Source organism: Rhyacophila brunnea, unplaced genomic scaffold (genome assembly GCF_057557595.1).
Source record: "Rhyacophila brunnea isolate RB1 unplaced genomic scaffold, BYU_Rbru_1.0 scaffold_14, whole genome shotgun sequence".
NCBI lineage: Eukaryota > Metazoa > Arthropoda > Insecta > Trichoptera > Rhyacophilidae > Rhyacophila > Rhyacophila brunnea.
The window spans coordinates 28,057,110-28,069,979 of record NW_028232796.1 but is presented as its reverse complement, the minus strand read 5'-3'; the positions used below and the strand labels follow the sequence as shown (position 1 = coordinate 28,069,979).

The 12,870-nt window shown below is 33.7% G+C and overlaps 1 protein-coding gene across 1 annotated transcript in view; it reads right to left on the bottom strand.

Moving 5' to 3' along the window:
- Positions 1-10,859, bottom strand: part of spel1 (DNA mismatch repair protein spel1) — a 61,119-nt gene extending 50,260 nt beyond the window's left edge. Inside the window, exons 1-2 of the mRNA XM_085942136.1 lie at positions 10,713-10,859; positions 10,386-10,435 (exon numbers count right to left, since the gene is read on the bottom strand). Of these exons, the coding sequence (XP_085798262.1) occupies positions 10,386-10,435; positions 10,713-10,749 (87 nt within the window). The 5' untranslated portion in view covers positions 10,750-10,859. The remainder of the gene's footprint in view (positions 1-10,385; positions 10,436-10,712) is intronic.
- Positions 10,860-12,870: the final 2,011 nt, after the last annotated feature.

Genomic DNA, 12,870 nt, shown 5'->3' with positions numbered 1-12,870 from the left:
TGCCTAAAACTCAATAACTCCAAGACAAAAGGACTTGTAGTGGAACAATTTGACTTTGGGTATGCGCAGACTCAATTTCTTTTAGCGTGCAGGAATTACACTGGCGAATGTGACTATTGTTACGGTTACTATAACTCCACTGCACTTACATTGCATCGCTTTCTTCGATATATTTTTTGTTTTTGTGGTGTTTTATCAGTGGCGAAGGGTGGAGGTAGACTATTAAAATCTGACATAAATAGTGCACATTAAACTTTGTCAGTCATATGTATTTGTTTTACGTGTTTATATGTACAATTTGCAGATAGTGTTGGTTAGTTTTTAAAAATCAATTAAACCCTGCCTATCCAAACCATAATAGTTTAGGTAAGCTATGGGCGATCCGACAAAATAGTGCACACTTTCAGTCATACTTATTTGTTTTCATTGAATTGAGACTACGTATTACAGATGGTGTTGGATAGTTTTTTTTTTAATTCATTAAGCCCTGCCTAAACCAAACCGTAATAGATAAAAAATACTCTTCTATCTGTAAAATATATATATTATGGCTTGGTTTATGCAGGATTTAGTTAATTTTTAAAAACACTATCTGCAATTTTTAGTCTTAGTTCAATGAAAACAAATAATATGTATGACTGACAAAAGTTTAGTGTGCACTATTTATGTCGGATCTACCTACCTCCACCCTTCACCAGTGATGTTTATAGTGCTGTCCGATTTCAATTAGTACTGTCTCAACGGTCCAATTTATAAGTGAATAAAAAATGAATGTTTCATAGGTGTGTTATTAGGATTTTTTTTCAACCATGTCTGATCCTAATAGAATCAGATGGGCCGCCACAGTGTGGAGGTTTATATTAACAGATTTTGTTTTTACGAAAAATGGATGTCTGCCACTTGCTGAACCTATTAGGTCTATACTCTGACTCATACACAAATTGATAAACAATATGTCGTCACTGTTCTGGCAGAAGACACTAATTCGAAAAAATGAAATATTGAGTTAGTACCAAAATATTCGTTATTTCAAACTCTACCGCTGGAAACCTTCTTAATAAATAAACAGTCTTTATTTTAAAGTCATCCTTTTTACGATTACTTAATAAACTCACATGATAGACCATTATTTCAAACATTTTAACAACTTCAAAGTCAAATTACTCAAAACTAGTATTCTCCAGTTAGTGTGTTCTGCCAGAACAGAGACGATGTGTACTTGCCAGACCCAGGATTCGAACCTGGTACCCACGACGCTATAGGCCAGCATGTGTTATTATCATATCATATCATATCATATTTTGTCTCTAATTATTTTAGCATTTTTTTAAATGGGAACCCTCAGATAATAATTTGTCTGCTTAACTCATTCCGTGCGTCCAACGCAACTGGTGTGTTGCCAATCAGTTGGCCATTAGATACTATTAGCATGTTAATTAAATAGTAATTAACAGATCCTCAGTGAATGAGTTAATCGGATGTATGCCACAAGCACGTTTATGCACTCTACAAATCCGTGCATGCAGGGCCGGCCATAGAAAATTCGGGCGTATACACGCTGTACTTTATACTCACTACACTAGCCCTGGTCGGTAGTTTTAAATAAATTAATACATTGTACACAATATACTGCCATCTCTTGTAATCATGGTGACATTCGTAACCGATATACAAGTCTTTATGATATTCTTTTAATATATTTCTAAATAATGATGTTTCTAATGCTAAGTACCTACGCACGTTCTTGCTCGATGGTTTTACGCTCAAACATGACTCAACATGAGTACCATCTCACCCGATACGTTTTTGTTCGATATCGAGCAAACGGTTCGAGGCGAAAAAGATTCAAGGGCCATAATTCTTCCTCGTTGTCGACAGAAATTCGCTCATCGCCTATGGCTTGAGACGCTTTAACTGAGCGTCTTGTATCGAGCTCCAAGAGCGTGAGGATGCAATGACGAGCATGCTTCCAAGTCAACATGTACGATCGAGCAAAAACGTGCGTGGGTATAGATCTACCATCGTAAGTTGGCAGCCGATCGAATTTGAAACTAAAATTGTCTATCGAGGATAAATTTGTCACAAACGCCATTTAATTTTACAACATGTTTCTCGAATTATGGATTGCGCTTGCGTTTATTTAGCTCTCATGGCGTCAAAATATCAAAAACACATTATATTTAGTGTTGATACATAAAATATACCTACCTATTAAAAAAAGAGATCAACAAGTAAAAAAAGCTTTTTCCTTTTAAATAAGGAATGTACCTAATACATAATTTTATATTTGATATAGTATTTTATAATCGAATGAGTGTTTGTTGCTAATTTAGGTAGGTACGCTGTTTTCCTTGCTCGCAAGATTTTTATTGTTTGTACTGATACCGCCTAAACCATGGCACCCTAAGAGGATGAGGCCATGAGGCCTGAATCATCATTGGGCTGATTCATGCAAACATGAACAGATCGACTGCGAGACAAATTTCTAGCTCGTAAGTTTAGATGTATGAAAATTTATAGTCACCCTTTGCAAGTTCTACAAAATTTAATAGAATCAGTCTAGCCCTTAATATAAATAAAATCCTGCATTTTTTTATACCTACATTAATTCTATAAGCGAGCCAAGTAAAACCTAGCGTCATTATAAATTCTATACTTAGTCAATTTTAAAAATACTTAGAAGCAAGCTGTAATTTTAAAGCCAATCAATAGCAAACGATTTTGTAGTTACCTATATAACTTAAAACAATTGTCAGAACAATATTTTAGATGCCAAAAATAGTAATTATTAATACCTATCATTTTTTAATATTATTACCTACATTTCATTCAATTTTGACCAATAGGTATTAAATTCGTACACTTACCTATATAAATATTGGAAGCAAAGTTCCCAGCCATACAATGTACCTAATACCTAGAATATCTGATTTGAGATTATTTTGAAAAAATATGTATTTGTGTATAGGTAAAACACTTTACAGAGTCACTGTTGTATGCTAAAATTCCTTTGCATCTGTTTTGGTATTATTTGTGTGGATCAATGACATTTATATGGACGAATCATGTGGAAAATAAAATGACACTCACTTTGTGTCGGGTCTGCCGGATGGCGAAATTCATATTTTAATATCGGTATCCTTCGCTCAAATGAACATTCCGCTTGCAAGCGGTCTGGCGACACCGCTGGGTCTGCCCATACAAAATATCGATGCAATTCAATGACAGAACAATTTGACAGAAATGGCCGAACATTTTTACGCAGGCAGCGATGATTTCTCCGTTCCTATAAGGGCTCAACGCACAAATGGTGATTTATAAATTTGGTCCGTATTGTAATGACAGTAAGGTATATATTCGTTCAATTTTTCAAATATGGTAGTACTGTTTGCACCGTACTTCAGCTAATTGATTTGCATGAACGGACTGGTAATATTATTTTCAATTTATTATATGTAATTAAACATATTTTTTGACATCGTTTGTTTAATTTAAAATACTTTTTGTCGCGAAATCGATAAATGTATTGTGAAGTATATATTTTTATAATTGAATCGCTACAAATTAAAAAGTGAAATAATGAAGAAGGGAGAATAGTAGTATTATGTCAATGGATTTAGCGGTTTTATTGTCATTATTATCTCTCATTAAATTTTAGAGTTCCTCGCAAAGCAGAAAGGCGATTACATTGGACATATATACTTAGAGTATTAAGATGCGATCCATGTTGGACACCATCGGATGAATGTGTAATATGTTCTGATCATTTTGATAGAAAACATTTCATCACGACAAGGAATGGACTTCGTCGATTAACAAAAGATAATAATCTCATATCATGTGCTCCATTTACTTTTTATGAATATTTCTATTTACTTTCTGTTGTTTTCTCTGTTTGCTTGCTCTCTGAATTATTAAAACATGCACCTATAATATAACGTTAATCGTGTATTTTTTATAACTTCATTCTTGATTTTATTGTCATTTCTTGTTGTGATTATATAATATTTAAATAAATAGTAATAGAATTGTTATCATTTTCATGCTGAAATAATATTTTCTCCAATAAACTGATACTGGTTTTGTCATTAAAACATTTTCAACGGATCAATTTTCAGTTTCAAAATATTCTTATTAAACGCCGCTTCAAATTATACCAAATTATTATATTGCAATTCAATAACCATCATAATATGTTATTGTTTAATCTCAAACATCTTAAGCAAAGCAATATGATCAAAACGTGAAAATCTAATTACATATTCGTTGATATTTATTTGTACACTGTATGGTTTGTTAGCGCCGTAGCAAAGAATATTTTGTTTAGACAAACAACTTTTCTCAAAACTACGTAATATTCGTATTTCTTCCATAATTTGCCGCCCCTCATAATGTGGCGCCCCTAAGCAACGTTTGGTCTGCTTATCGTGTATTTTTTATAACTTGTTTCTTGATATTCTTTTGTTTTGATTGTTTATGTCATAATAATTAAATTAACAATACCATTGTTATCATTACCATGATTTGATAATATACGGGTATCGTTGTTATAACATTTTCCACGGATCAACTTTCAGTTGAAAATGTCGTAATGATGAAACTGGTATCGCCTGTTTGAAAATAAATGTACGAAGATACATAAGTCAAACATACAATAATAATATATTTTTATAACTTGTTTTTATCTCGAATAAATGGCGTTCAATAAAAATTTAATTGTGTTTGACTATTTTTTTTTGTTATATTTATCTACCTCCGTTCTCTTGTATTATTATCATAGGTACCTACTTTCTTCTGTATTCATACTTCGAAACTGTGTTATTAATTGATAAAAGGCATGTATTTATTATACACACAACAAAAAGAATAATAATATAAATAACGAGTTACAAAAATATTTAAAGTTATTAATTAAGGGCAGAATTCCCAGTTTGCGTCTGGAATCGTTTCGCTGAATGCCTGGAAGCGTTTCGCTGAATCTCCGGAAGACGTAAGTAACCCGAGAATTCTAACGCGATGACATTAATACGCCGTTACAATAAAGGCTATATTACTCTAAATTCTCGAAGCTTGATATCGTATAATGGAAATGCAACGTCATATGATCACGTGATGTCTACCTATACATCTGTGAATAAGTTTCGTGCACTATTTCTCGTGCTCGCCGATATGAAATGAGTTGTCCATTTAATACGTCATTGGTGTGGATGCATTAAGGCCTGTAATAAAACCCTACTTAGAACCGCCTGCAATTATTACCGTATCACCAATTGGTTAGGCGTACAGTGGAGGGGCGTAAAGGGCAGAGTTTCTATTGTTACTGAGAGTCCCTAGTCATAAACATGCCATAAACTCATTCTTTGCAATCGTCTACAGTGTGTTCATTATAGTGATTGTAAAAAATAAAAACGAAATGTGTAGTGAAAGTAGTGTTGTGACAGAAGTTTCCGATGCATCAGGAGTTGGTTTAAGAACGGTTTGGCGTGTTTTAAGAGAAAAACAAAAAACAGGGACCTTTTCGAGTCATAAAAAAGGGTAGTTAAAAATAAAAAAATAGTATATTCCCAATCCTAAGTAAATAAATAATAATACACGATTAAATTATGTTCTTCCTATTATTTATTTTACTTTAACAGCATTATACTTATAGTTGAAAATGCCATTTGTAACTGTTCTCCGAAGTCCTAATGATTGTATGTATAATTAAATGACATTGCCAATGAAATTATGTATTTACGGTATTATAATTGTCTGTAATTGTTTAGTTCTCTATAAATTTATAACTCATCTGTTAAATAACGATAATGATATCGTTAAGGCTAATTCATAAATTCCAAAACATTGTATATTCCTAATCCCAACTAAATAAATAATAATACACGATGTTTTCATTGAATTGTAACTATCGGTATAAGTAAATAATATAGAGGTACCTATGTTCTAATGTACGCATTTTTATTCCATATTTTATTAAAACAATAAGTTATAAAAATATGCTTATTTACCGTAGTTCTTCATGCACACCCTGTGTCAATACTACCAAAGAACACCAACACAACTGCAAATCGTTTTTAGCGTACAACAGTGTCCCTGTAGAACGAAACACCTATACCTAGTTCAAATATTTCAAAATATGTACCTACCTAGCAAAGAAATACAGCCCCTTTTCAAAGCAGGTAGGTACCTAAAAAAGGTCTGGTTGACTATTTCTGTGGTGAGCAGAAATTCTCAGAAATAGGAGACCCAAGGTACCTACCTACAAGCCAGGTACATATTATGCAGAATGTTTTTGTCATTTTTCAGTGACAGAATTTGTAGGTTTTATTTTATTCTTGCCTAGAGTTGACCTGCTCTCCAAAAAGGTTGATTGTCATTCGGTTTTCGAACTCTCGAGGGTGACGTCGGCCGGCGCCGCGCTTGCCGACGTCCCCGCCATTTTTAATTTATTTTTGTTAAATATTTTCTACGCTGTACTTTTGCTGTAACTGTATTCCGAACAATAAAACGCCGTTTTCGCCAATAATTCCACGTTATCAATCAACATAAGCATGTCCCCGGAAGAAGAAGCCAGCAGACGATATCACCGTGACATTACATCATCATCAGGGGGGGTCCAGCGCATCATCCTACACCCCCCCCCACCTTTCGGAGGTGACAGTACATTTGAAAACATATATATATTGTTATAGGGATTAGGGATTTATATTGTGGATATATATTGGACTGTATTAGGAATATATATTGTGTTATTGAAAATACAGAAGAAATAAGTATAGTGCATAATGGCAAGTAGTTCTAAAACAGTTCGTGGGAATGCCAGAGACATCATTTTAAAAGTATGGCAATTCTGCGATGATGAAAAAGGACAAAAAGAATTGATTGTTTATATCGATAATGGAATACAACGGCCAGCCGCCATCACAGTTGAAGATTTATTTTTAGTGTTACCAAGTTGCATTTATATTACAACGCAAGTAATTTCTTGTTTTTTTTAGTTTTGTTCAAAGTTATGATATAAATAAAAATTAATGTTGGATAGCAATATAAATGAATACTTACTTATTATTTGTGTATGTAAACGGATTTATAAAGAAATTTAGTGTATTAATTAAACTGACATTTACAAGTTTGAATTCCATAATATGACCTCGACTGGTTTTATTTTTACCGTAAATGGTCCTGAGAGTGACACAGAATCGGATGATAGTCTATCTGGAATTGAACCATTATAGTAGTTATATAATTTCTACATTGTTTGTGTAATTTATAGTTATCGTGTTTCATTTAAAATTCCATTTATGTTGATACTACGAGGGTGGGTCAATAAGTCCTTAGAAAAGCCGACAGGTGGCGCGACTAGTACTGTAAGCGGTTTGTTTTCATGCAGCGGCACTACCGATTCAGTATGCTGCGAAGTTTCAATCAGATTGGTCGGGTTGTTGTTTTTTATTTTCGTACATTTAAAAAAAAAATTTGCTTGTTTACAAAAATGGAGAAAATTGAGTTTAGAGCTGTTATTAAACATTTTAATATAAAAGGGTTAACAGCAAAGGAAATAAAAAATGAGTTGGATTTAGTTCACGGCATATCTGCTCCTTCACTTGCAACTATTTATAACTGGTTAAATGAATTTAAACGTGGTCGTACATCAACAAAGGATGAACCACGCTCAGGACGTCCTGTAGAGGTGACTACACCAGAAATGATCAATAAAATCCACGATATGGTGTTAAGTGACCGAAGATTAAAGTTGAGTGAGATAATTGAGGTTACAGGGATCTCAAAAGGTAGCGTCATTTCTATTTTACATGACAAATTGGGCATAAAAAAAGTTTCTGCAAGATGGGTGCCGCGTTTGCTCACAGTCGACAATAAACGCAATAGGGTGGTGGCCTCTAAAGCCCTGTTGTCGCTCATGCAACGCAATCCGGATGAATTTTTTCGTCGCTTTGTGACTGTAGATGAAACATGGATACACCACTATACTCCCGAGACGAAAGAACAGTCAAAGCAGTGGATTGCGAAAGGCGAACCATGTCCAAAGAAGGCGAAAACCGTAAAATCAGCTGGTAAGGTTATGGCTACTGTATTTTGGGATGCACGTGGAATTATTTTCGTTGACTATTTGGAAAAAGGAAAAACAATAACAGGGGATTATTATGCATTTTTATTGGACCAGCTAAAAAACGAAATTGAAGAAAAACGGCCTCATTTAAACAGGAAAAAAATCCTCTTTCATCAGGACAATGCCCGTGTTCACACATGTTTACGATCAATGGCTAAAATTGAAGAATTGAAGTTCGAATTGGTCGACCACCCACCGTATTCGCCAGATTTAGCCCCCAGTGACTTTTTCCTTTTCCCAAACTTAAAAAAATGGCTAAGTGGACAACGTTTTTTTTCAAATGAAGAAGTCATCGATCGGACAAATGCTTATTTTGAGGACCTTCCGAAAACTTATTTTTCTGACGGTTTAAAAAAAATTGAGAAACGTCTAACCAAGTGTATTGAGCTCCAAGGAGATTATGTTGAGAAATAAAAAAAAATACAAAAATAAAAACTGTTTTAATGCTTTTTTCTAAGGAATTATTGACCCACCCTCGTATTTTACTGTCTTTAGAGTTTAATTTATTTTCACTTTTTTTTTATATTTTTTTCGATGACTAAAATATACACAATACTACTTTATATTTTCCAATTTCTGATTTTTCCAACTATGCATTTCTTCCTCGTGGTTATAAAAAAAGTAACACGTTTTTATTTTGGTTGTGTTAATTTTTTATTTTAATAATATCTGTATAGAAATCTACTACCAATAAAAAATTATAAATTACCATTTTTTGTTAGTTATGGCAACATTCTCAATGTCATACTAGCGCCCTCGCTGAAATGCCAATTTATGATGGTAGATCTATACTTAGCATAAGGTTTTCTTTTTTCATAGGAATTTGTGGCCCGCTGGGTACCACCATTCTAATACCTACCAACTGCTTATCTACATTTTAGCAAAGGGAATGGGACAACTGGGCGCCAGGGCAATTGGGCACCGCACTGTCGAATGAAATAAATAAACGTTCGTTACGATTCAATACAGAAAGTAGACGAGGAATTTTAATCAGTTTCTATATACTACTTAGTAGTTTTAATTCCTTTTGCTCTTAACGTCATAATGTTTTTTGTTGCGGATTGAGAATTATGCCTGCGGCGTTATACAAAAATAAAAGAGCTCTATTCTCGTTGGAATTTAAACATATGCACAATTAAATCATTATTTACGTGTTCATATTTAAATTCTCACTATGTATTATGTAAATACTGTAAATGTAAATGATAATATTAAATATCTATATATTTTTTAAGTATCTATAATTCAAAAACGTCTATTTATTTTCGAATTTCATTCGATTGCGTGGCGCCCAGTTTTCCCAGCGCTGAATCGTCCTAGACCCTTAGCAAAATGTTCAGGAGAGCACAAAAACTGAATAAATCCAGTGTTAAGCAATGTTTTCTAATGAATTTCACAATTAATTGTCATCCAGTAACGAAGAGGCAATAATATAATAAATCATCCAGTATTCCAATATTCCAAAGAATATTTTTTTTAAATAATCACAAATCTGGTTTGTGTATTTTTGCACCCTTCTCTGCAGAGATTGATAGATCGATACAGTGCTCTCTCAGTAATCCACCACTCGATTATCCAATAACTACTATAATCCGCCGTTATTTTTACTAGTTAAGAGCACAAAATCAAGCTCTATAATTCGCCGGTACTTGTATGTCAAATTCGGTAGTCCGCCGCATGCCTATGTCAACTGTCCGCCATCGTATTTAACGTAGCTGAGGTATGGAATAACCTGCCAGGACGAGCAATGATTTAATCGTAGAAAAAGCTGTGTGTGACCCTCCATGAATCAAGATGATAAAAACTGGGAACCGGAAGACTCAGTTCCATTAGAAGAATTGATTCAGAGGGCGACTGAAAACTCAGAGCTAACGCAAAATGTTTTAGAAGAATGGATAGCAGAAAGTTCTGAGGAGTATGCGGCACTTCTAACTGGAGACGAGCTCATAAATATATCAAGATGCTTGGATTCTGAGAATGAAGACAATAATCGTCAACCATTTCGCCATTGCGGTTATCGTGTTTTGAGACCAAAAACCAAACCGACACAACCTACTGTAACACAACATCTTAACCTCAATAACGATATGGAATACTATAAAAATACCTATTCCTTAAACGTTTAACGCGAAAAAGGATCTCGAAACTATGTTATTCGATTGTTTCTTTTTCAGTTATGCTTTCTTAAGGACAGTAACAAACCAAACTTATTGAATAATGGAGAATATTATTAGACATGATTACTAAAAAGAATACTTACTTCTGGTAGAGTCTTCAGGTATCTAACAAAAGTCTGTTGCTGTGAAGAATCTGAAATATATTAACTCTACTTTAGTTCAAAGTAATGTTAGTTTAAATGCCTTTTATAAATAGGGTTATAATGTAAATCAATAGGCGAAATTGCCTGGAGTATTGATCATTTGATGATGAATTTTATGACTGAATGGTAAAAGTTGGAATAATAAAAATCAGCTATTATAAACAATGCTGGGCAAGCAGCAATCTACTGAATTAAGATAGTTGTTATTACACTATACTATTCTTAGAGCATAAAAAATAATGACCTAATGACTGAAAACGCATTTACCCAGATTCAAAGCTTGTAAAGGTTGTAAGCTCGTCATCTTATTTGGTGGTATTTGAAAGGACACTTGCAAACCAAACAATTGGAACAATGAGCGCAAATGTGAAATAATGGATTTGACAGCTGCTGAAATAACAGCGGGAAATAAACTTGACTGAATGTAGGCACGGACAAAGCCATAGATAATAATATGTCAAAGTATCAATAATGTATCATAATATTATTTATGGTACTATTGTCTATGATATCCTCCAAAAATTCTGATTATCTTTTACAAAATCTTTTTTCAATAAAAAAATATTTTATAAAATTCTGTCGCTAGGCCATAACAAACTCAATAAGATGGTCGATATAAATATAAAGACTGTCAAGTTGATTTTTTGATTATCCTTATTTCAAGTCTTTCAAATAAATCGGTTGATGTCAAAGGCTCAAATTACATTGGCAGATTCTCAGGCCGACCATCTGCCACGATCGTCTCCGATCATGAAAAGTCCCTTTTGAGTTGTGACCGAATTGAAACAACACAAACATAGATCCTTCGAAATCAATTCGCCCCGCACCACACTCGGTCTTAATCATAATCAATCACGAGGCAGAATCAGCAGTTTTTTACAACTGGGAATGTCTCAGGAACAGTTACCCGAAACTGAGGTCACCATACACTCAAGTGTGCTTTGACTGAGTTTACAGAGACATGGAAGAGAGGAGCATGGTGAGTTAACAAAAATAAATAAATGTACCTACAAAAAACAAAGCTAAAATAATACGGACATACAAAAAACTATGTGAAGAGATCTTCACCATCAGAACAATTCCTATTTTTGGGAATGATTCACCCGAATATTATCGAAAATATCTAAATTAACCATGAGTTTCCAAGTATGGCCGCACGTGGCGAGTCCTGTCTTGCATTTGACATTTACACAATGAAGGGTGCCTGACTTTATTCATTATTTAAACAGACAATAATAATACAAACTCAGCAACTCGTTGGTTGTTTAAAATTTAATTATTACTTTACTTTTAATTGTTCACACTAGCAACTGAGCGTATATCATGAACCAATCAAATTAAGCATCAACACGATTCAGTTAGTAATTGCTATTTAAAGTCGACGATTGCTTACGACAATCGTTGAATCTGCTGGTGTAATAATTAGGACTATAAATATAAAGAACCTTATACGATATTTATGTGACATATTTGAAATTATTTAGCAAGCGCATGAAGCATGGTTAAGCTGTTAAACTCCACAAATATTAAGATCGCTCAGTTGCCATTCCAAGTTTCTTATTCACCTATATGGTGGCAATTTTTTTTGTTTGTAATTACTTACTCGGTGCAGTAACAATTTTATAGGATTTTTCAACTAAATAATAATACAATGATACTATTACTGGCTTATTTACTTATTGTGACGGATTATATTTTTATACACCCTGCAGATTGGCAAATAAATAGCACAGTAGAAAATATGAGAAAATCTCCAAAAGACCTCGCAAAACAGTCATTTGTAACTAACTTCATGTGTGGTTTTTTTTTTTGCTTCAATTTCATACATTTATCGATTACAATACACTCTCCTTAATCCGCCGCTCGATTATTCGACAACTACTATAATCCGCCGTTATTTTTACTAGTTGAAAGCACAAAATCAAGCTCAATAATTCGCCGGTATTCAATTGTCAAATTCAGAAGTCCAACGCGTACAAGTATACAACGCAGATGAGCAACTTCTCCTTCATAAAACGTACGTTCATCGTGAGGAAAGTAATGTACCAGGGTGGAAAGTGCCCAAGGACCGCATCAAAATTATGCCGTGCTCCAATGCAACTGGGACACACAAACAAGCTTTTGGTCATAGGGAAAGCCAGGAATCCTAAGCCATTCAAGAATATCTGGCTCACTGAACAACTGGTTGTGTCAAGTGATTTATTGTTTAATATTTAGTTAATAAACTTAGTTAAATAGGTATGTATAATTCAGTAAATACTTGATTTTGATTCCAAATAAAACTGTAATTTGCTAGTACAAGTTTCTCAAAAAAACTATTTTTACGAAATATGTACCTGTATTAATTTTTACCATACTTTGTATATATGCACTATAATCCGCTGCTTTCACTAATTGGACACTTGTCTAGTTTCTGAGGTGGCGG